At 41.4% G+C, this 22,353-nt stretch overlaps 2 protein-coding genes and 1 pseudogene across 29 annotated transcripts in view; all 3 read right to left on the bottom strand.

Annotated features, from left to right (window-relative positions):
* ZNF454 (zinc finger protein 454) overlaps positions 1–1,321 on the bottom strand; it is a 43,218-nt gene extending 41,897 nt beyond the window's left edge. For all 10 annotated transcript variants that reach the window (XM_054556356.2, XM_054556357.2, XM_063724530.1 and 7 more), the window contains exon 1: positions 1,196–1,321. The gene's annotated coding sequence lies outside the window, so the exon portion shown is untranslated. The remainder of the gene's footprint in view (positions 1–1,195) is intronic.
* Positions 1,035–22,353, bottom strand: part of ZFP2 (ZFP2 zinc finger protein) — a 47,283-nt gene continuing 25,964 nt past the window's right edge. For 4 of the 19 annotated variants that reach the window (XM_063724540.1, XM_063724542.1, XM_063724549.1 and 1 more), the window contains 5 exons: positions 21,582–21,717; positions 21,180–21,272; positions 18,478–18,564; positions 17,544–17,689; positions 1,035–3,036 (listed from right to left, as the gene is read on the bottom strand). In XM_063724540.1, coding sequence (XP_063580610.1) covers positions 1,545–2,957 — 1,413 coding nt within the window. In that variant the 5' untranslated portion in view covers positions 2,958–3,036; positions 17,544–17,689; positions 18,478–18,564; positions 21,180–21,272; positions 21,582–21,717 and the 3' untranslated portion in view covers positions 1,035–1,544. Of the gene's footprint in view, positions 3,037–17,543; positions 17,690–18,348; positions 18,565–21,179; positions 21,276–21,581; positions 21,718–22,353 lie in introns of all 19 variants that reach the window. The other 15 variants (XM_063724535.1, XM_063724537.1, XM_024247770.3 and 12 more) reach the window with 6 other exon arrangements.
* Positions 11,328–16,435, bottom strand: LOC134761476 (phosphatidylinositol-glycan biosynthesis class F protein-like; annotated as a pseudogene).

Below are 22,353 nucleotides of genomic sequence, written 5' to 3'. Positions count from 1 at the left end.
TGTTTTTTGTTTTGAGACAAAGTTCTTATTCTGTTGCCTAGGCTGGAGTGCAGTGGCACAATCACTGCTCACTATAGCCTCAACCTCCTGGGTTCAAGTTATTATCTCACCTCAGCCTTCTGACTAGCTGGGACTACAGACATATGCCACCATGCCTGGTTAATTTTTAAAAAATTTTTTGTAGAGACAAGGTCTCACTATGTTGCCCAGGGTGGTCTTCAGCTCCTGAGCTCAAACAATCATCCTGCCTCAGCCTCCCAAAGTGCTGGGATTACAGGCATGAGCCACCTTGTCCAGCCTCAACATTTTGTTAATAGGTCAGATGACTATGTCTATTAGTGTTCAGCCCCTCTGTTTTTCTTTTCCACTTTGATAGCCAGAATATGACAAAGATATGTGATTCCTTTGTACTTATAGGACTGTGTTATTTTCTAAATGATCATTTAACAACAGTTTAATAACTATTAATTGAGAACTCAAAACAGCATGCTATTGCATTAAGATTTGCATACTTGGCCGGGCACAGTGGCTCATGCCTGTAATCCCAGCACTTTGGGAGGCCGAGGTGGGTGGATCACGAGGTCAGGAGATTGAGACCATCCTGGCTAACATGGTGAAACCCCATCTCTACTAAAAATACAAAAAAATTAGCCGGGCATAGTGGCGGGTGCCTGTAGTCCCAGCTACTTGGGAGGCTGAGGCAGGAGAATGGCATGAACCCGGGAGGTGGAGCTTGCAGTGAGCTGAGATTGCGCCACTGCACTCCAGCCTGGGCAACAGAGCGAAACTCCATCTCAAAATAAATAAATAAATAAATAAATGAAAAAATTTGCATACTTATTCCATTAATTTATGGAAACCAGCCTGTAGTTAGGGGACAAAATAACAATGCAGGGAAAGATTAGGGGCATGGAAGGGTACTACGAATTGGTAAAGGTAAATAATTTTGACTAAAAGCATCCAAGGAAACCAGATTGTGGAACAAGAGCATCTAGACAGCATACAGACCACATAAGACCGTAAAAGAACAAAGATTTCCCAGCATTCATTATATTTATAGGGCTGTAGCATTTTAGAGCTAACAGAGCTCCTACAAGATTTCTAACTCCAAAATCATTCATTTACCAAATAAAGAACCATAACCTGATGGAAGTAGGCAACTTGTCCAAGGCAGTGGCAGATTAGGACTACATACCAGGTCTCTGGGCTGTCCAGTTAAACACGCTCACATTTTTCTCTCCAGTGTAAAGTCTCTGATGGCCAAAGGAGAATGTGCAGTATGATATAAACAGAACTTATCTTCAGCATGAGTCTTCATTGTTTCTATTAACTGCTTAAACCTTCTGATACAAAGTAAGTTATACCTTCCGAATCAAGATTTCTCTACTTTTAGATGGATTCTCTGCAGTGGTATTATCTGATCTGATATATTGTACTTTCACTGAAAGATTCCCACAATCATTACATTTATTAGATTTCTACATTGTATGATGTCTCATATGATTATTACTGAAAAGTTAATCATGAGGTAAGGGCCAAAGAACTCACGTATGAGTTCTTTGATGTCGTGTAAGGTTTGTACTCCGGCTGAAGGCTTTTCCGCATTCATTACACCGATAGGGTTTCTCTCCTGTATGAGTTCTCTGATGCACTGTAAGGGATGAATTCTTAATGAAGGCTTTTCCACACTGATCACATTCATAGGGTTTCTCACCAGTATGAATTCTTTGATGTTCAATAAGGTAAGCACTCTGGCTGAATGCCTTTCCACATTCATTGCACTCATAAGGTTTCTCTCCAGTGTGAATAACCTGATGCACGGTAAGGGATGATCGTCCAGTGAAATGTTTTCCACATACCATACACTCGTAAGGTTTCTCTCCAGTGTGAATTCTCCGATGTTGAGTTAGAGATGAATTCTTACTGAAAGCTTTTCCACACTGATTACATTCAAAAGGTTTTACTCCAGAATGAAGTCTCTGATGTTCTATAAGATATGTACTTTGGCTAAAGGATTTCCCGCATTTGTTACATTTGTAGGGTTTTTCTCCAGTGTGATTTCGCTGATGTAGGGTAAGAGTTGAGCTCTTACTAAAGGCTTTTCCACATTGACTACACTCATAGGGTTTTTCTCCAGTATGGCTTCTCTGATGTACAATAAGATGCATGCTTTGACTGAAGGCTTTTCCACATTCATTACATTCATAGGGTTTTTCTCCTGTATGAGTTCTCTGATGGACTGTCAAATTCATGCTTTGGGTAAAAGCTTTCCCACATTCATTACATTTGTAGGGTTTCTCTCCAGTATGAATCCTTTCATGCTGAATAAGAGACGAATTCTTATGGAAGGCTTTGCCACACTCTTTACACTGATAGGGTTTCTCTCCAGTGTGAGTTCGCCGATGGACAGTAAGGTTCATGCTCTGACTAAAGGCTTTCCCACATTCATTACATTTATAGGGTTTCTCTCCAGTATGAATTCTTTGATGTACAGTAAGGGAGGAGCGTTCAATGAAGTGTTTCCCACATACATTACACTTATAGGGTTTCTCCCCAGTATGAATCCTCTGGTGCTTAAGAAGGGATGAGCTCTGGCTGAAGGTTTTGTTGCACTGATTACATTCATAGATCTTCTTTCCTACAAACATTCTTTGAGTTTTAATTAACTCAGAATTTTGTGTGGCATCTTCTCCATGTGAATTACAGTTATGGGGCCTTTTTACCATAGGAATGCTTTGTTGTGTATCAAGGATTGAATCTTGGCTGGAACATCTTTCAAAGTCATTACCTCCGGAACATCTTTCAAATTCATTACCTCCACATACTCTCATCTCAGTGAAGGTTTCCTTATGGGTAACTGCCACTTGGCTCAGATGACTATCCTGTTGTCCCTCTAACCAATTATTAGGTTCCCAGGTTTCCCCTAGAGTAGAATGCCAGATACCTTCCTTTTCCATTGTTAACCCATCGCATAAATCTTCAGTAATATTGTGGGCTTTGGAGTTGGCTCTTTGGTTTCAAGTCTTGTCTCCCAATCTGAAAAAAAAAAATTCAAATTCTCATTGGTTTCTGTGCTAGGAGACTGGAAACTGCATAAGGTAGGAATGAGAGAATTAAACTAGCTATCAACTAAAATAACTGTTGAGCACATTTGAGAGCTTTCAAAGATGTATCCAAAATTAGGTAGAGAAATAGGAAGGGAGAGAAACAACAGTTAACTGGTCTAAAGATAATAGGGGAACTGAAAGCATGGGATGGCAGATGTACTGGGTAAGCAGAGAAAAGAGTGAGCCCATTCAGGAGGGATGGACAGTGAAGGCACTGACCACTGGAGTAGGCTACATAATGAAGATGGAACTAAGGAAACATATGCAGAAGAGCTGGGACTGGGAAAGGCAGATCAGGAAACCCTGCACACTGTATCTGGTATTCCTACCAGAAGTTTCTTTCCTCCTACGAGGCCACCTAGAATCCTACACCAAATTAATCTTCCTAAAATGTCACAGTGTGATACAGTGTAAAGATTGCTGGCCCAAAGTCAGACAAGCTTGGATTCAAACCCTGGCTCTTAACACCATCTTAACTAGTTACTTGTCTCACTGGGTCTGAGGGTCACAGATATAAAATGAGGATTAAGAAATACGGTCAAGGCTGGGCGTGGTGGCTCATGGCCGTAATCCCAGCACTTTGAGAGGCCAAGGCAGGCGGATCACTTGAGATCGGGAGTTCAAGACCAGCCTGGCCAAAATGGTGGAATCCCATCTCTACTAAAAATACAAAAATTAGCTGGGCATGGTGGCAGGCGCCTGTAGTCTTAGCTACCTTGGGAGGCTGAGGTGGGAGAGTTGCTTGAACCCAGGAGGTGGAGGCTGCAGTGAGCTGAGGTAGTATCACTGCACTCCAGCCTGGGTGACAGAGTGAGACTCTGTCTCAAAAAAAAAAAAAGAAAAAAAAAGGAAAGAAAAAAAAGAAAGAAATATGATATAGGAAGTAAATAAAATGAAATATGATAGGAAATAAATAACATAATCTAGGTGGTATAGTTTGGATGTGTGTCCCCACCCAAATTTCATATTGAAATGTAATCCCCAGTGTTGGAGGTGGGGCCTTATGGGAGGTGATGGATCATGGGAGTGGTTTCTTATGAATGGTATAGCACCATCTCCCTTGGTACTGTCCTATCATGAGTGAGTTCTTGTGAGATATGGTTGTATACAAGTGTGTAACGCCTCCCTCCTCATTCTTGCTTTTGCTTTTGCCATTTGATGTGCCTGCTCCCCTCTCACCTACTGCCATGATTGTAAGCCTCCTGAGGCCTCCCCAAAAGCAGATGCTGGCACTATGCCTCTTGTACAGGAACTGTGAGCCAATTACACCTCTTTTCTTATAAATCACCCAGTCTGAGGTATTTCTTCATAACAATGTGAGAATTGACTAATACAGAAAATTGGTACAGTGAAGTGAAGAATTTCTATAAAGATACCTGAAAATGTGGAGGTGACTTTGGAATAACTGGGTAACAGGCAAAGGTTGAAAGAGTTTGGAGGACCCAGAAGAAGACAGGAAGATAAGGGAGAGTTTGGAACATCTTAGAAACTGGTTAAATGGTTGTGATCAAAATGCTGATAGTGGTATGGACAGTGAAGTCTTGGTTAAGGTCTCAGATGGAAATGAGGAACTTACTGGGAATTGGAGCAAAGGTCACTTTTGCTATGCTTTAGCAAAGAACTTGGCTGCACTGTGCCCCTGCCCTAGGGATCTGTGGAACTTTGAACTTGAGAGAGTGGTGACTTAGGGCATCTGGTGGATGAAATTTCTAAGCAGCAAAGCACACAAGAGGTGGGTTGGCTGCTAACAATCTATGCTCTGATGTGAGAACAAAGAAATGACTTAAAACCGGAACTGATATTTAAAAGGGAATAAGTGGAAAATTTGCAGCCTGGCCACGTGGTAGAAAAGAAAAGCCCATTTTCAGGGAAGGAATTCAAGCAGGCTGCAGAAATTTGCATGAGTAAAAAGGACCCAAGTACTAATAAGCCAAGACAATGGGGAAAAGGCCTCAAAGGCATTTCAGAGACCTTCACAGCAGCCCCTCCCACCAGAGGCCTAGGATGACTGAATGGTTTCCTGGGCCAGGCCCAGGGCCCGGTGCCCTGCACAGCCTTGGGACACTGCTCCCTGCATCCCAGCTACTCCAGATCCACCCATGGCTGAAAGGGGCCAGGTTACAGCTCAGGCTGCTGCTTTAGAGGGTGCAAGCTGTAAGCCCTGGCAGCTTTGATATGGTATATAAAGCCTGTGGGTATAGACAGTTCAACAGTTAAGGCTTGGGAACCTCTATCTAGATTTCAGAGGATGTATAGAAAAGCCTAGGTGTCCAGGTAGAAGCCTGCTGCAGGGGCAGAGGCCACACAGAGAACCTATACTAGGGCAGTGCAGAGGAGAAATGTGGCATTGGAGCCCCCATGTAAAATCCCTACTGGGGCACTGCCTAGTGCACCTGTGAGAAGAGGGCCACTGCCCTCCAGACTCCAGAATGTAAGATGCACTGGCAATTTGCACCCTGCATGTGGAAAAGCCAAAGACATTCAACTACAACCCATGAGAGCACTGCAGGGACTGAACACTGCAAAGCCATGTGGGCAGATCTGCCCAACGCCTAGGGAGTCCACCCCTCGCAGCAGAGTGCCCTGGATGTGAGATACACAGTCAAAGAAAATAATTTTGAAGCTTTAAGATTTAATGACTGCCCTGATGGTTTCTGGACTTGCATGGGGCCTATAGCCCCTGTCTTTTGGCAGATTTCTCCCTTTTGGAACAGAAGTGTTTACCCAATGCCTATACCCCCAGCATATCTTGGAGGTAACTGACTTGTTTTTTACTTTATAGGCTCATAGGTAGAAGGGACTTGCCTTGTCTAAGAAGAGACTGTGGACTTTTGAGTTAATGTTGGAACAAGCTAAGACTTTAGGGATTAGTGGAAAGGCAGGATTGTATTTTGAAATGTGAGAAAGACATAAGATTAGGAGGGGCCAGGGGCAGAATGATATCGTTTGGATGTGTGTCCCCACCTAAATCTCATATTGAAATGTAATCCCCAGTGTTGGAGGTGGGGCCTTATGGGAGGTGACTGGATCATGGGAGTGGTTTCTTATGATGGTTTAGCACCATCCCTCTTGGTACTGTCCTCCCTATCGTGAGTGAGTCCTCGTGAGATCTGGCCACTTAAAAGTGTGTAGCACCTCCCCCTGTCACTCTCTCTTGCTCCTGGTTTTATCATTTGATGTGCCTGTTCCCCTTTTGCCCTCCACTATGACTGTAAGCCTCCTGAGGCTTCCCTAGAAGCAGATGCTGGCACTAATGCTTCCTGTATAGCCTGTAGAACCATAAGCCAATTAAACTTTTCTTATAAATTACCCAGTCTCAGCCAGGCATGGTGGCTCATGGCTGTAATCTCAGCACTTTGGGAGGCTGAGGTGGGCAGATCACCCAAGGTCAGGAGTTTGAGACCAGCCTGGCCAACATAGCGAAACCCCATCTCTACTAAAAACACACACACACAGATTAGCCGGGTGTGATGGTGTGCACCTGTAATCCCAGCTACTGAGGAGGCTGAGGCAGGAGAATCACTTGAACCCGGGAGGTGGAGGTTGCAGCAAGCCGAGATTGAGCCATCGCACTCCAGCCTGGGTGACAAGAGTGAAACTCTGTCTCAAAAAAAAAAAAAACAAAAAAAAAACCAAAAAATAAATAAATGAATAAATTACCTAGTCTCAGGTGTTTCTTTACAGCAATGTGAGAACAGGCTAATATAGTATGTAAACTACCCTTTGAGAATATACTCCTCTGGAACATAAAGTACCAGAACATATATGAAACTTAAACTCTTAAAGGAGGATGACACAATCTAGAGGTTTCTTCCCCTTAAACTTTAAGCAGGCTGTAATTTATTCAGGGGTAAGCAGGGGTAAGACAGTCCTAAAGGATCCCACCATTTCCTAAATATCCATTCCTTAAAGATGAGAACTGGTGGTAGGGACAGGCAAGGGGATCTGCTGAACTGTTTGAGAGGAGGCTGGAAAAGGACCTTGTAGCTACTCAGACTTCCATTTCCTTAGATCCTATTTCTTATCCCAGACAAAATAAGGGGTAGAGGACTGGAACTGCAACCTGAGAATCAGCTTTTTGATTGCTGATCAACGTCAACAGAGAGAGATCAACACTGAACAAACAAACCAAAGGCCTATGGGCACAGGCTTTCCTGTGAAGCAAGAAATAAGCATTAACCAGGCCTCTTTTTTCCAACCTGATGTGCTTACGTGAAAAGAGAGAAGAAGTGGAAAGACAAGCAGGCTCCACCTCCAAAACACACACAACCAAGTAACCCCAAATAGAGGACCTGTCAAACTGAGTATGAAAATACCAGCAGGTGGCTGGGTGCAGTGGCTGACACCTGTAATCCCACCACCCTGGGAGGCCGAGGTGGGCAGATCACAAGGTCAGGAGATCTAGACTATCCTGGCTAACATGGTGAAACCCTGTCTCTACTAAAAAATACAAAAAAAATTAGCTAGGCATGGTGGCACATGCCTGTAGTCCCAGCTAGTCAGGAGGCTGAGGCAAGAGAATGGCGTGAACCTGGGAGGCGGAGCTTGCAGTGAGTCGAGATCGCGCCACTGCACTCCAGCCTGGGTGACAGAGAGAGACTCCGTCTCAAAAAAAAAAAAAAAAAAGAAAAGAAAATACCAGCAGGTGACATGTGAATTGGTAGCTCCCTGTTGCCCCACCTCTGCATGGGGGTCAGCCAGCCAACTCAAGTTCTTTGGGAACATTTAAGGTGCTATGTATTAAACAACATAACAAGCAAAAGAGAATCCATTTACACTATTAGAGAAATACAAAGTCGAGACAGAACTGCTTCTATTCAAAGATAAATTATACACAGAAAATATTAAGTTTGGAAGCTATGAAGAGGTTCAGGAAATAAATTTTAAAAATAATAAAAACAAAAAATGAGAAGAAAAAAGAAGTATAAAGAACAAAAGAAGAAAAATGTTGGGAGAATAATTAAGTGCTTCTAGTCATCAAACGACATTATAAAAAAAGATAAAAAGCTGAGTGCAGTGGCTCGCACCTGTAATCCCAGCACTTCAAGAGGTTGATGTGGGAGGATTTCTTGAGACCAGGAATTTTAAATCACCTAGGGCAACATAGTGAGAGCCCATCTCTACAAATAATTTAAAAACTACCAGATCATGGTGGTGCACACATGTGGTCTCAGCTACTCGGAGGCTGAGGTGGGAGGATCGCTTGAGCCCAGGAGTTCAAGTCTGCAGTGAGCCGTGATCATGCCACTGCACTCCAGCCTGGGAGGCAGAGCAAGATCCTGTCTCAAAATATAAAAATAAAAATAAAAGCTAAAAAAATAGAAACTACCTACTGGGAGAAGATATTTGCAACACATGACCCACAAAAAACTAGAATGGAGACTTGGAAAATAATGCTTATGAAACACCAAGCCCACTAGAAAAATGGGCAAAAGACTTGAATAAGCACTTAAGGAAAGGAAGCCTGAATGGTCTGCAAATGTAAGCAAAGATGCCCAATCTCAACAGTAACCAAGGGAAAGCCGATTAAAGCTGCAACAAGATGCCATTACCACATCCGCCCAAGTAACAAAACGTAAAAATTCAAACTGACAGCTTCAGATTTTGGAAAGATGCAATAGTGGGAACTTCCACATACTCCTGGTGGAAATCCAATCTGATTCAAGCATTCGAAAAATAGTTTAGTACAGCCTAGAGCAAGCACATTAGCTGATATAGCAAGTCTACCACTAGGTACATGCACTTAGTAACTCCACCTTGCAACAGTATGAGAATTCATGATTCTTCACATAGCATTGTGTACAACAGCAAAAACTGGAAACATCACAAATGCCCATCATCAAAAAGTGGATAACAAGATTGTCAAGTGTTTATACAATGGAATAACTAACAGTGAACATTAATAAACTAAAGCTACACATATCAATATGAATGAATAAGTAAGCAAAGGCACATAATATATATGTATATGTGTATGTGTGTGTGTGTGTGTATATATATATATAAAGATTCAATTTAAAGTTTTAAAACAGACCAAAACAGATATATTGTTTAGAAATTCAATGATAAATGGCAATAGTATAAAGAGAGGGAAAGGAGGTATCACAGAAGTCAGAATACTGGTTATATCTTGGTAGAGAGAGGTAAGAGGATGTGAATGAGGAGATGCACACAAAGCATTTCCATGGCACTAGCAATGTTCTGTTTCTTGATCTGGGCTCTGGTAACTGGATATCTGCTTTATTATTATTATTATATTATCATTATTTTGAGATGGAGTTTCGCTCATCACCCAGGCTGTAGTGCAATGGCGCAATCTCGGCTCACTGCTACCTCTGCCTCCTGGGTTCAGGTGATTCTCCTGCCTCAGTCTCCCAAGTAGCTGGGACTACAGGGACTACAGGCATGTACCACCATGCCTGGCTAATTTTGTCTTTTTAGTAGAGATGGGGTTTCACCATGTTGGCCAGGCTGATCTTGAACTCCTGACCTCAGGTGATCCACCCACCTTGGCCTCCCAAAGTGCTGGGATTACTGGTGCGAGCCCCCATGCCTGGCCTGCTTTCTTTTTTCTTCATTTGTCTTTATCATTATTAACTAAAAAGAGAAGCAGAAGGGCACAGTGGTTACGATAACACTAAGATGAAACTTCGGACTTTTGAGTTAATGAACTCAAAATGAACTCTGGAGCTCCACCACTATTAGCTGTGTGACCTTGGGCAGGTTTCTTTTCTTTCTTTTTTTTTTTTTGTGAGACAAGAGTCTCTCTCTGTCATCCAGGCTGGAGTGCACTGGCGCGATCTCGGCTCACTGCAAGCTCCACCTCCTGGGTTCATGCCATTCTCCTGCCTCAGCCTCCCGAGTAGCTGGGACTATGGGTGCCTGCCACCACGCCCGGCTAATTTTTTGTGTTTTTAGTAGAGACGGGGTTTCACCGTGTCAGCCAAGATGGTCTCGATCTCCTGACCTTGTGATCCGCCCGCCTCGGCCTCAAAAAGTGCTGGGATTACGGGCGTGAGCCACCACACCTTGTGTAGGTTTCTTAACCTCTCTGCGCTCTATTGTCCAAATTTGTTAAATGGTACCTAATCTTATAGTGCTGACATAAGAACAAAAGTTAGTTAATATTTATAAAGGGCTTAGAAGAGTATGTAGGTTTTTGTTGAACAGTACAGATTTTACACATTCTTCTGTGTATGTATTTCAAAAATCAAATTAGAAAAAGAACAAAGTATTTGCTATTCTGGAAAATATTAATCATTTTAAGTTCAAACATATTTTTGTACTACAGAAAACTTAATAGTAGGATTCAGTATACCTTCATGGAATTTAGACTTAAAAGTTAGTTCTGAGTTGATGCTTATGAAAAAAAAAAAAAAAAAGATTACCTACAAATTTTTAAAAAACTGGCAGAAGAGATTTTCTCAGGAACACGGGATGCCGAAAGACAATGGGGGCATGCCTGCAAGAACTGATGGCAGACTGATGTGACTCAAGAACTCCACATGGTCAGCACTCCACACATGTGCAGAGAAAGGCAAAACACAGTCTTAAATATGAAAGACTCAGTAATAACGGTACTCCTAAACCATTTCTGCTATTATTTAAATATTAAATTTGAATAAAAAATAAACATGAATGGGGAAGTTAGTTTGGGTATAAAAAGACTGGCAGTGACATGCTGAATCCACTTCAAGGATGAAGCTTGAAGACATTATGCTAAGTGAAATAAGCCAGTCACAAAAAGACAAATATTGCATGATTCAACTCATATGAGGTATCTAGAGTAGTCAAATTCATAGAGGCAGAAAGCAGAGGTTACCAGGGGCTGGCAGAAGCGGAGAATGGGATGCTATTGCTTAAAGGGTATAGAGTTTTCATTAGGAAAGATGAAAAAGTTCCGGAGATGGATGGTGGTGCTGGTTCCACAACGATGTGAATGTATTTAAATGCCTCCAAATTATACACTAAAAATGGCTAAAATGGCAAATTTTATGTTACGTATATTGTACACATATACAAACAAACACAAAACGTTACAATTAAAAAAAGACAACTAAAGAATTACATTTCAACTATTTGGGAAATCCTCATGTTTGAAAATTAAGCAGTGAATTTGTAAGGTCTGAGAAGTCAAAGAGGAAATCACAATGGAATGAGATAGTATTTTATGTGTTACAGCCAAAGCAATGCTTAGAGGAAATTATACAGCTTTAAATATTTTTTTTCTATTATAAATACTTTATTTCAACTAGAAGGTACAATCTCTCAGGGGTTTCATAGTTTAAAAAGCTACAATCACATCATGTTGTAACTACATAAAAAACAGTGCTGTAAATGGAACTGCTTGGCTTTGACCATACACATTTCTGCACAGCCCTTACAGAATCTGCACAAAGAAATATCTCCCTTTGCTCCAGTTAATTGTTCTTGTATGTAAGTTGCTTTCTATTCCAGTATATCCAGAGTGGTGAAATAACAAGGCCAGCCACATAGCCAAAGGTTGCTCCAAGTGTACAGGCCATACCTGCCATGGTCTTTCCCAGTCAAGGAATAGGAAGTACTCCAAGCCATGCTCCTACAAAACTAGAAATTGTAGTGATGTGGAGTCTAGGATGTAACTCCATTTCTACTGAAAACTCTTAGCCATGCTTTGAGGTTTGGTCCTAACAAACATAACCAAGGCACGATAGTAAAAGTAGACAAAATAACTGCAAATAAAAATGTTTCCAATGCCAACTCTATTAGTGGTGCTCCATATAGAACAAAAATTACATGAAAGGAGAAACAAGACATAAGAAAGTAGATACAGCATTTCAAAAATCTGGTTACCTTGTGTGATAATGAACTTCTTTTAGAGGATGTACTTGGTTTCACTACTAAATATAGTACTAGACTGACAGCAGTTACAAAACCAGAACAGATGCACAACCATGTCAAGTGTGTTTCCAATATTGAGAAGTTCTCCAAGAAGAGTGATGGAATGAAGACACTTAGGATAATTGAAAATATGCATAAAAGATGGGTATACAGTAGTGTCTTGATATCGGTATCTTTCATGATGTTTTCTTGGGTGGCTAGCTGACTCTCCTGCCTGCGGAGGGAGCTTTAAATGTTTTTACAGTAAATAAGAATGGCCCATAATCTGTGACCTATGTTTCCACCTTAAGAAGTTAGACAAAGATCAAATTAAAACCAAAGTAGAGGATCCTCTTCCTGATAAGGTGGAGTAGGCCTATTCCACCATGTCTCTTCCACTGATAAACCTGAACAGAAAGCATGAAGCAATTATTTGAAGGCCCTGAGAAGTAAACAGTAGCAGGTGAATTGGGGAGGAAGACCAAAATCCAAAGTACCACTGAACCAGTGGTGAGCTTACCTTTTTTTCCTCAGCTGTCTTCTGTACTAAACTTATACAGCAATCTGAAAACAGGCACTGAGGCAGGAGAAGGCAGAGGAGGTTCTCCAGGAAAAGCTCTAGGGCCAGTTCAAGGAGCAGGAAAAGGACTTCTAATGCTTAGAGAGAGCAGGGGGAATTGCCTATTTTTCCCCCTTTCTCCGTTCTATTGCACCCCAGCACTTAAGCAATCCTCTGGTGGCTGCTACAACAGCAGTGCCACTGCGAGCTGACAGGAACTCAAAAACATGAGGAGAGGATCCTTCTTCCCCAAGCAAGGGATCTGTGGTCCCAAGAAGGGTAGCAAGAAGCCCCACTTCATCTTTTCTTTGTCCTCCTGCTGCTTGGCTCTGCATAAGGACAGTCACTGGAAGTCACAGCAGAGCAGGGCAACTACAGACGCCTGCACTGTAGCCAGAAGAGTAAAAAGGACAGCACAGGGAACCTGAAACTACTGCAGACATAGACAGGGGAGAATTTGGGAAAATGACCTTGGAAGTTATTTAAGAACTCCTGGGCTCACCTGCGAGATACGTATGCATGAATCTGACCCCCGAAGCAGCACACATGGACTCTGAGAATAAGAGAGACCGCTGCTTAAATTCCATACTGGCCGCAGAGTGACACACATGTGAGCAAGAGTCAAGCAACAGTGTGAAGTCTCTGACAACCAAACTGACATGGAAACCACAACCCACAGAAAGCTGGTTGGACTTTGTAGTCTAAGCTCAACCAGGTTGACTGCCCGCTAATACAGAAATATCAACATTTTCTGTTGGATTTCAAGAAGACACAGAGTTTTATAACATAATATTCTAAATGCCCATGACACCTTTTGAAGTTACTGAGAATATAAAGACCCAGGAACATTTCAACTTACATGGGAAAAGATAACCAACAGACATCAAGTGAGATGATACAATTATCTTATAAGGACTTTAAAGCATCTGCCTTACTTGTTCCAACAAGTCAGAGTGAATACACTCTAAAGAAATGGAAATAAAATCTCAGCAAAGAAAATGAGCATATAAAAAAGAACTAAGTGGAAATTCTGGAAGTGAAAAATATACAATTTTTTTTTTTTTGAGACGAAGTCTCATTCTATTGCCCAAGCTGGAGTGCAGTGGTGTGATCTCGACTCACTGCAACCTCCACCTCCCGGGTTCAAGCGATTCTCCTGCCTCAGCCTCCTGAGTAGCTGGGACTACAGGTATGTGCCACCATGCCTGGCTAATTTTTGTATTTTTAGTAGAGACGGGGTTTCACTATGTTGGCCAGGCTGGTCTTGAAATCCTAACCTCGTGACCCAACAGCCTTGGCCTCTCAAAGTGCTGGGATTACAGGTGTAAGCCACCGCACCTGGCCCTACAGTATTTTTAATATACAAATACTTATTTATTGATAGAGAAAATAGAAATCTTGCTAAATAGGTCCAACAGCAGAAGGGTGAAAACAGGAAAGAATTAACTTGAAGACAGATTAAAAGAAATTATTCAATCTGAACAACACAGAGAGAAAAGACTGAGAAAAAATAAAGATGAAGAGCACCTCAGGGATGTATGGGACAACAATAAAAGATCTAATATTTGTCTCACTGGAGTCCCAGAGAAGGAGAAAATGTTTGGTGCTGAAAATGTATTTGAAGAAATCATGGCTAAAAGCTTATATTTGACAAAAGATTTCAATCTATAGGAACAGGGTAAACCCAAAGAAATCCACGCCCAGATGCATCATAATCAAATTTTTTTTTTCTTTTGAGACAGAGTCCACTCTGTCGCCCAGGCTGAAGTGCAGTGGTACACAACCTTGGCTCACTGCAACCTTCACCTCCTGGGTTCAAGCGATTCCCATGCCTCCTCAGCCTCCCAAGTAGCTGGGACTACAGGCATGCACTACCACACCCAGGTAGTTTTGTATTTTTCGCAGAGAAAGGGTTTCGCCATATTTTGCCCAGGCCAGTCTCAAACTCCTGGCCTCAAGTGATCCGCCTGCCTTCACATCCCAAAGTGCTGAGATTACAGGTGTGAACCACTATGCCCAGCCATAATTAAATTCTAAAAATGGAAGTAAAAAACAATCTTGAAAGCAACCAGGGAAAATTGATACACTACTTGGTGGCGGGGCAAAAATCTGAATCACTGAATTTCTCATCAGAAACCATGGATGCCAGAAGGAAGTGGATTAATTATTTCAAAGTGCTGAAAGAAATAACCATAAACCTAGAGTTCTATATTAGCAAAAATCTTTCAGGAATGAAGGTGAAATAAAGACATTCTCATATGAAAGAAAACTAAGAGAATTTGTCACCAGCAGACCCACCCTGTTAAGTCATTGTAATATCAGAGCCAGTACTCTTAATGTTTTTAAACAATGCTGGTTACTTAGACATCAAGAGTATAACTAGGACGAAGAAGGATTTATCCAGGAAATAAAGAATGGTTCACTATTAAGAATCTATTACTATCATATTAATAGGTCATAGGTCATATGATCAACCTGATAGATGCTTCAGAAGTATTCAACTGGTATCCTTCATCCATTCCTGATTCAAAAACAAAAATATTAGCATTGCACCAAGAATACAAATAAAACCCTAGAAGAATTCTCTCTAATAACAGAACCAAGGAAAAGGTGCTTACTATTACTACTACTATTTAATGTTATTCCAAAAGTGTGACCAATATGGCAACTGAGATGGGGGGAAATTTTTAATTTTTCCCAGATTATATAACTGTCTACCTACAAAATGAAAAACTGTTAGGGTGGCTTTACTTAGAATTGATGAAGTATTGTGGGCTTGGAACCTGAGCATTATAGGTCAGAAAGTGTAGCTCTTCCGGGATTAAATAATGTTTCAGATCCTTGATATTTTACTATTTCATTAAATAAGGACTTTATAAAGCACATAGCATTATGCTTGGATGTAATAAGGATCCAGTGATTGTTAGCTGTTATCATTACCATTATTACTATTTTACATTAAGCAACATACAGTTCTCTCTGCCTTTCCTTTTTTCCTAAACAAGACTTTTGAGTAATAATACTGGAAACACACCATACTCCCTTAATGGCTTGGAATGCTTTTTCTGCCTTCACTCATTAACTTATAGGATTTATATAACTTTGATACTCATCAGGACATGAACTAGAGTCTCCAGACCAAGGTGTCTGGTCTGTCACAGACCCCTTAGTACATATGGCTGGCACAAGCCATAGCAGAGGCTGGGAGCTTGCACAGTATGGGTGTGTGAGATGGGACTGGGCAGCAAGCAGGTCCCATGCTTCCTGAAAAGGGCAAGTTGATTTATTTCTTTTCTCCTTTTATATTTCTTCCATCCTCTGGGTAACAGTTAAGCTACTCCTAACACCCAACTAGACTATTTCTATACCCATCTGTCTGGATTTTCTGTTTAAACTCTTGCTACCCTACAAGGCATTCTCTCCATATAGCAGTCAAACTGGTTTTATGCACACGATAAATCATTCATTCAATAAATACTTATCAAGCCAGGTACTGTTCTAGGTGCTCAGGATATAGCAATAAACAGAAAAAATGTCTGCCCTTATGAAACATATTTTAGCAAGAGAAAGGAAGACAATAAGTAAAATCCTTAGTATTTAAGTGGTATACCGTATAGAAAAACAATAAAAGCTTTTAAATGGATATAGGGAACATGATGGGTGAGAGGAAAGGTCTGCAATTTTAAGCTGGGTCATAAGGAAAGGCCTCACTGAAAACGTGACATTTAAACCAAGACTTTAAGGGACTGAGAGAGGAAGTCAGAGGACTATCTAAGGGAGAGCTTCCCAGACAGGGTAACAGCCAGTGCTAAGGCCCTGGGGCAGCAGTGGGCCTGTCTTATTTAAGGAAGAATGAACTTTTTGAATACTTCTACATTCATTATAGTATTTTAGATCAGTTTTCCTAGTAATGGAAGCAAAGATATGTGTATGTATTAAACATCAGTGAGGCTCATGTGAGCATGCAGGTAGATACTCTTAACTACATAAATTCTCTGCGTATGTTTCTATACATGTGTTTACATATATTTACACGGACAGATATACATATACGCAGAGGTAGTTACCCAGTACATCTCTGAAAAAATTTTTTTTTTTTTTTTGAGACGGAGTCTTGCTCTGTTGCCCAGGCTGGAGTGCAGTGGCGTGATCTTGGCTTACCGCAACCTCCACCTCCCGGGTTGAAGTGATTCTTGCGCTTCAGCCTCCTGAGTAGCTGGAATTATAGGTACATGCCACCATACCCGGCTAATTTTTGTTACTTTTTGTAGAGACGGGGTTTCACCATGTTGGCCAGACTGGTCTTGAACTCTTGACCTCAAGAGATCTGCCTGCCTCAGCCTCCCAAAATGCTGGGATTAGAGGTGTGAGCCACCACACCCAGCCACATTTTTAAAAATCATGTGTGAAACACAGACAGCAGGCTCCTATGTTTAGGGATGGTTAGGGTGGCTTCCTGGAGAGCTAAAAAGATTATAGAATCCCCAATTGTATTTTTACACATCATCTTGGATAGTAGGTTTCTAATACTTTATGCATGTTCTGAATTTTTGTTTCCTTCATAACTGAACATCATTAAATTATTTAAATCTAATTGCCATTGATGAGAAGCTAAAAGACACTGCTTTCCACATTACTAAAAATTTCTATCTTTTCTCAAAATTAGTCAGTTTACAATGATAATACTGGCACCAGGGACAGCACTTCTGGATTTGCAGTTTCTATTCATCTTTTGTAAAACTGAAGCAAAAATCTAACAATGCTTTCAACTGTACAAGGCTTTAGTACACAGAAAAGAAATGATGCTGAAAAGAAAATTAGGCCAGGATATGGAAGTTTCTAGTTTTACTAAATATACCAGGAAATAAGAACACAGCTGGGCAGGGAAGAAAGCGAGAATTACCATTAAACTCAAAGTAAAAAACCAACAAAACAAAAGATATGTGTTCAAATTCTGACATGTTATTTCACCTTTCAGAGCCAATTTCTTCCACCGTAAGAGGAGTAACAGTACTTACCTATAGACGTTTTGTGTCAAGTAAGTGAGATGCTGGCTGCGGAAGAGCTGAGCACAGCACTCAGTCAATACTTTCTCCTCTTGACTGGGACAGGATAATGAGAGGACTAAATGTCAGATTAATCTGGCAGGAATATCCAAGAAAATCTGGAAAGAACAAGATCTGGAGTTTGCAAACCATCATGTTCTATGGGCTCCTTTCCATTCAACTTTCGCCTATCTGTAGTTGCTCCCACTGCAATGGACACCCCTCTGCTCTTTTAGATACACTCAAGTCTTTTCCTTGTTAAAAAACAAACCACAGACTTCTTCTGAGTTCTTACTCTTTCTTCCTTTTCCTTAGAAGCTGACCTTGTTGAAACGACAGTCTGTACTTAAAAGTCTTCACTTGCTTGCTTCCTCTTCACTTTTCTCCCCACAGCATATTTCTCTCAGCACTAAATGGGTTCTTCCCTGGGTCCCAGGCCACTCCCTCATCACCAAGTCCAACAGGCATTTTCATTCCCTACTTGGCACTGTCACACTCGACCTTGGCTCTCCTCTCTCCCTTTGACCCTGTTCTCTGCTGGGCCCTCTCCTCCTTGGACCACTCACCTTCACCAGGGCATCCTTGGTCCCCTCAATACGTTATTGTCCTGAGGGTCCCACCTTTGCTGTTTTGCCCTGCCCACTCATTCATTCATCCCAATAATTATCCAATCTGTATTGATATGAATTTCACAAATTCAAATTTATATTTTCACCAATTTATGAAAATTCTACTTGATGTCATTCAATATTCACTCAACAAATATTTAACTACTTACTCCAGCAGGCAATGTCGTAGGCAGGGAATGTAAAGAAAAACATGTTCAATGACAATTCGGTGAGCCTACATATTAGTGGGTATTGCTCTGTTGCCCAGGCTGGAGTGCAGTGGCACGATCTCGGCTTACCGCAACCTCCGCCTCCCGGGTTGAAGTGATTCTTGCACCTCAGCCTCCCGAGTAGCTGGGATTACAGGTGCATGCAACCATGCCCGGCTGAAGAAAGACAGACATTGAAAATGATGAGTAAAATACAGAGTCACATGCAATAAAAAAAACAAGTGGGCTGGGTGTGGTGGCTCACGCCTGTAATCCTAGCACTTTGGGAGGCCAAGGCGGGCAGACTGCCTGAGCTCAGGGGTTCGAGACCAGCCTGGACAACACAGAAACCCCATCTCTACTAAAATGCAAAAAATTAGCCAGGCACAGCAGTGTGCACCTGTAGTCCCAGCTACTAGGGAGGCTGAGACAGGAGAATTGCTTGAACCCAGGAGGCAGAGGTTGCAGTGAGCCAAGATTGCACCACTGCACTCCAGCCTGACTCCATCTCAAAAAAAAAAAAAAAAAAAAAAAGAAAAGAAAATCCTTTAGGTTCTAACCCAGTAGGGAAGCATGAATGGGGTAAAGAAGTGAGAGATAAAACACAATATCAAAATATATGTGTTTGCCTCTGCTGCTTCCAGAAAACCTACTAGAATGACAATAAGCAACGAAAATGGCATAAATAAAATAATCTAGGGAGCAAGGAAAAAACTGCTGCACATACATACCAGAAACAAAAACAATGAAATACTCTCAAACAGATGAGTGAAGTTAGTGTATGCATTAGAAAGACTGCTATTTAAGAAGAACACTCAGAGAATGAGAGAGTGGCTCACAGAAATTTAAAAAATGATAGTACAAATAGATCTTTTTACAGAAGGACTGAAACGTAAGCTTTACAGAAATCTTCGTATCTGCTAGCACTCTCCCCTTCAAACAATGCCACACAATCTCCTACCTCAGGGCCTTCGCACCTGCTGTTTCCTATGTCCTCAGTGTTCTCCCATGTGGCCCACCACTTTGAGTATTTGCTCAAAAGTCTCATGAAAGGAGAGGCCCTCCCTGGCCACCCTGTAAAATCACACTCCTGTTAACTAATGTCATTCCCTTATGCTGCTTTATTTTTCCACACTGCACCTATCACTGTGTTATATTCATTTCCTCCCTTCCTACCTCCTTTCCTTTCCCTTCTGTCCCTCCCTCCCTTCTTCCTTTATTAATTTATTGTCTCCCCTATTAGAATATAAGCTCCTCAAAAACACTTTGCCTGCTGTGCTTATTGCTGTAGTCCCAGTGCTAAGAATAGTACTCAATAGATATTTGTTGAATAAATAGGTTATTTAAATAAGAATAAATACAAATGTCAATAGTAATACAATCCACAGAAATCTATAATAAAAGTAATTAACACTACCTTTCATTTTATACCAAAGAAATTATCATTAAACACAAAATAGTATCTAAAGCGGTGCAATATGTAGCAAGACCATAAAAAATGGATATATCCTTTGACCCAGTGATTCCTCTCCTAGAATCCCATTCTTTAAAAAACTTGTGGGAAACCAGCAGTGATGGTTACAGGCAATGTTTTTCCTATAATTGTGTTCCTTTAATGATTTCTTTCATTGTTTTATCTTAGATAGCTTCATATTATCTAGAGATTAAATATTTGCCTATCTCTTCAATTAAAAAAATATATAAAGAAATGATTAGGGCCAGGCACGGTGGCTCACGCCTGTAATCTCAGCACTTTGGGAGGCCAAGGCAGGCGGATCACGAGGTCAGGAGATCGAGACCATCCTGACTAACAGTGAAACCCCATCTTTACTAAAAGTACAAAAAATTGGCTGGGTGTGGTGGCGGGCACTTGTAGTCCCAGCTACTTGGGAGGCTGAGGCAGGAGAATGGCGTGAACCTGGGAGGTGGAGCTTGCAGTGAGCTGAGATCGTGCCACTGCACTCCAGCCTGGGCAACAGAGCAAGACTCCATCTCAAAAAAAAAAAAAAAAAAAAAGAAATGATTGGTACTTTTGCACATGGTAAAGAAGATAAAGATGCAAAATCCATTTTTTTTTTTTTTGCAGAGAAAAGTCAGTAATAACACCAAAAACAGAAATCTCAGTTGTGATAAGGATTAGAAACCAGATAACAAAGATAAAGGAGCATTCAACATTTTGAGGTAAATGGCACTGAATGGGTAGTAATGCAGATTAGAATTTTGGGAATGAGAAAGAAAATATATACAATGTAAGGCTGCTAGAAATGAAAACAAAACTAATCACTTTTCATGTTTTTAAATGAAGACTGTCTAAAACTCTCTCACACAATGCAGAGGAAGAGAAATGTTAGTTTCCTTTGAAGGAGAAAAAGCTTACAAATATTTACATGAATGACGGAAAGGAAGCTATGGATATACGTTATGGTTGAGAGGAAACACTCATGAAAGACAGTAAAAGCCCAAAGAAGATGCGTAAAGACAGGGATTCAATTCAGAATGTGGAGGAAGACAGAAGAGGATATAGTGGTTGCTAACATTTACCAAATGCTCAGTATGTTCCAGGCAGCGGGTAAGTGCCATAAATGTTAACAATTCATTTACTCCTCATAATCCACCACCTCCCTGCAAGATGACAAGCGAGCCCTAGAGAAATGAGGCCCATCAGTAACGCGGAGGTGTCATCTGAGAACACACATCCAGTGGCCCTAGTCTCTCCAGAGACCCAACAATCTCTGAAGTGATTTTCCCCAGAGACACACTCAGGTAACAAGTCTGTGCAGCCTGGCACTTACCTCGAAAGCCACCCTCAGGTAGTTCTTTTTGCGTCAGACTCAGTTCTTCTCGTTCCAGCTGGGAAGTCCCACTGGGTTTGGAAAGGTGATTTCCTGCTTGAGAGGAAAGACATTAAATTTTGGTTCTGAACTGAGTCTAAAAACCAATCCTAGCAGAGTTCTGATTGTTTCTCCTTCAGGGCTTCTGAAACAAGGAAGGTGTGGCTTATGAAGTTTCCCATTTTCCATTCTCTACAGAAAATTTCAATCTTCTGCCTTGAAAGAGAGGACACCAAGCAAACACCCTAAAACAATGCCTTATGATCAGGGATTTTTAGTCCAAATTCATAAATTTCAGAGGTCACACAGGATTGAGGGGGAAAGGTGTCAAGAGGTGGGTTCTGAGTTATAAGAAGTCCTTACCCAGTGAGACCAGGTTCCTGTAGTTCTCCAGCATCACCTCCCCATACACGGTCATCCTCTGAGCAGAATCTGCTTGAATCCACTGTTCCCAAGAGAAATCTATGGACACATCCTTGAAGGTCACTGACTCCTGAAACTAAAAATTCCTCAATAAGGGATTATGCCAACCAAACCCTCTGAGGGGAGTGAAAATCCCAGCAGCACTAAAAGGACAAAGATCTGCCTGAGAAAACATGCTGCCCTCCAGATGGAAGAAAATGTCTGCCACCAATCATGAAATAACCAGAGACATAATATAAAAAGTGTTTTGGGAGGTAAGGACAGGAAGAGTAGGTATAAGTGAGAAATAGGGAAAGGCACTAAAGGTGGCTCTAGATTCCCGTGGGAGAGGAGGGAGTGGTGTTGTGATCACCTCCTATTCACCCCATTGGTGAAGGAGGGAATCCCTGCCCTAAATGGTACATGATGACCAAACACAGGACACTTGACACTCAACAGATGAGGTCAATAGCAATTTATCAGCCACATACAGTCATAGCCCAGCCCTCGTTCTTTTTCTTTCTCTATCTTTCTTATTTTTTTGAGACCGAGTCTTGCTCTGTCGCCCAGGCTGGAGCGCAGTGGCACATTCTCGGCTTACTGCAACCTCCACTTCCTGGGTTCAAGAAATTCTTCTGCCTCAGCTTCCCAAGTAGCTGGGATTACAGGTGCCCACCACACCTGGCTAATTTTTGTAATTTTAGTAGAGATGGAGTTTCACCATGTTGGCCAG

This window comes from Pongo abelii, chromosome 4 (genome assembly GCF_028885655.2).
Source record: "Pongo abelii isolate AG06213 chromosome 4, NHGRI_mPonAbe1-v2.0_pri, whole genome shotgun sequence".
Classification (NCBI taxonomy): domain Eukaryota; kingdom Metazoa; phylum Chordata; class Mammalia; order Primates; family Hominidae; genus Pongo; species Pongo abelii.
The sequence above is the reverse complement of the archived record's forward strand: the minus strand, read 5'-3'. Positions and strand labels throughout refer to the sequence as shown.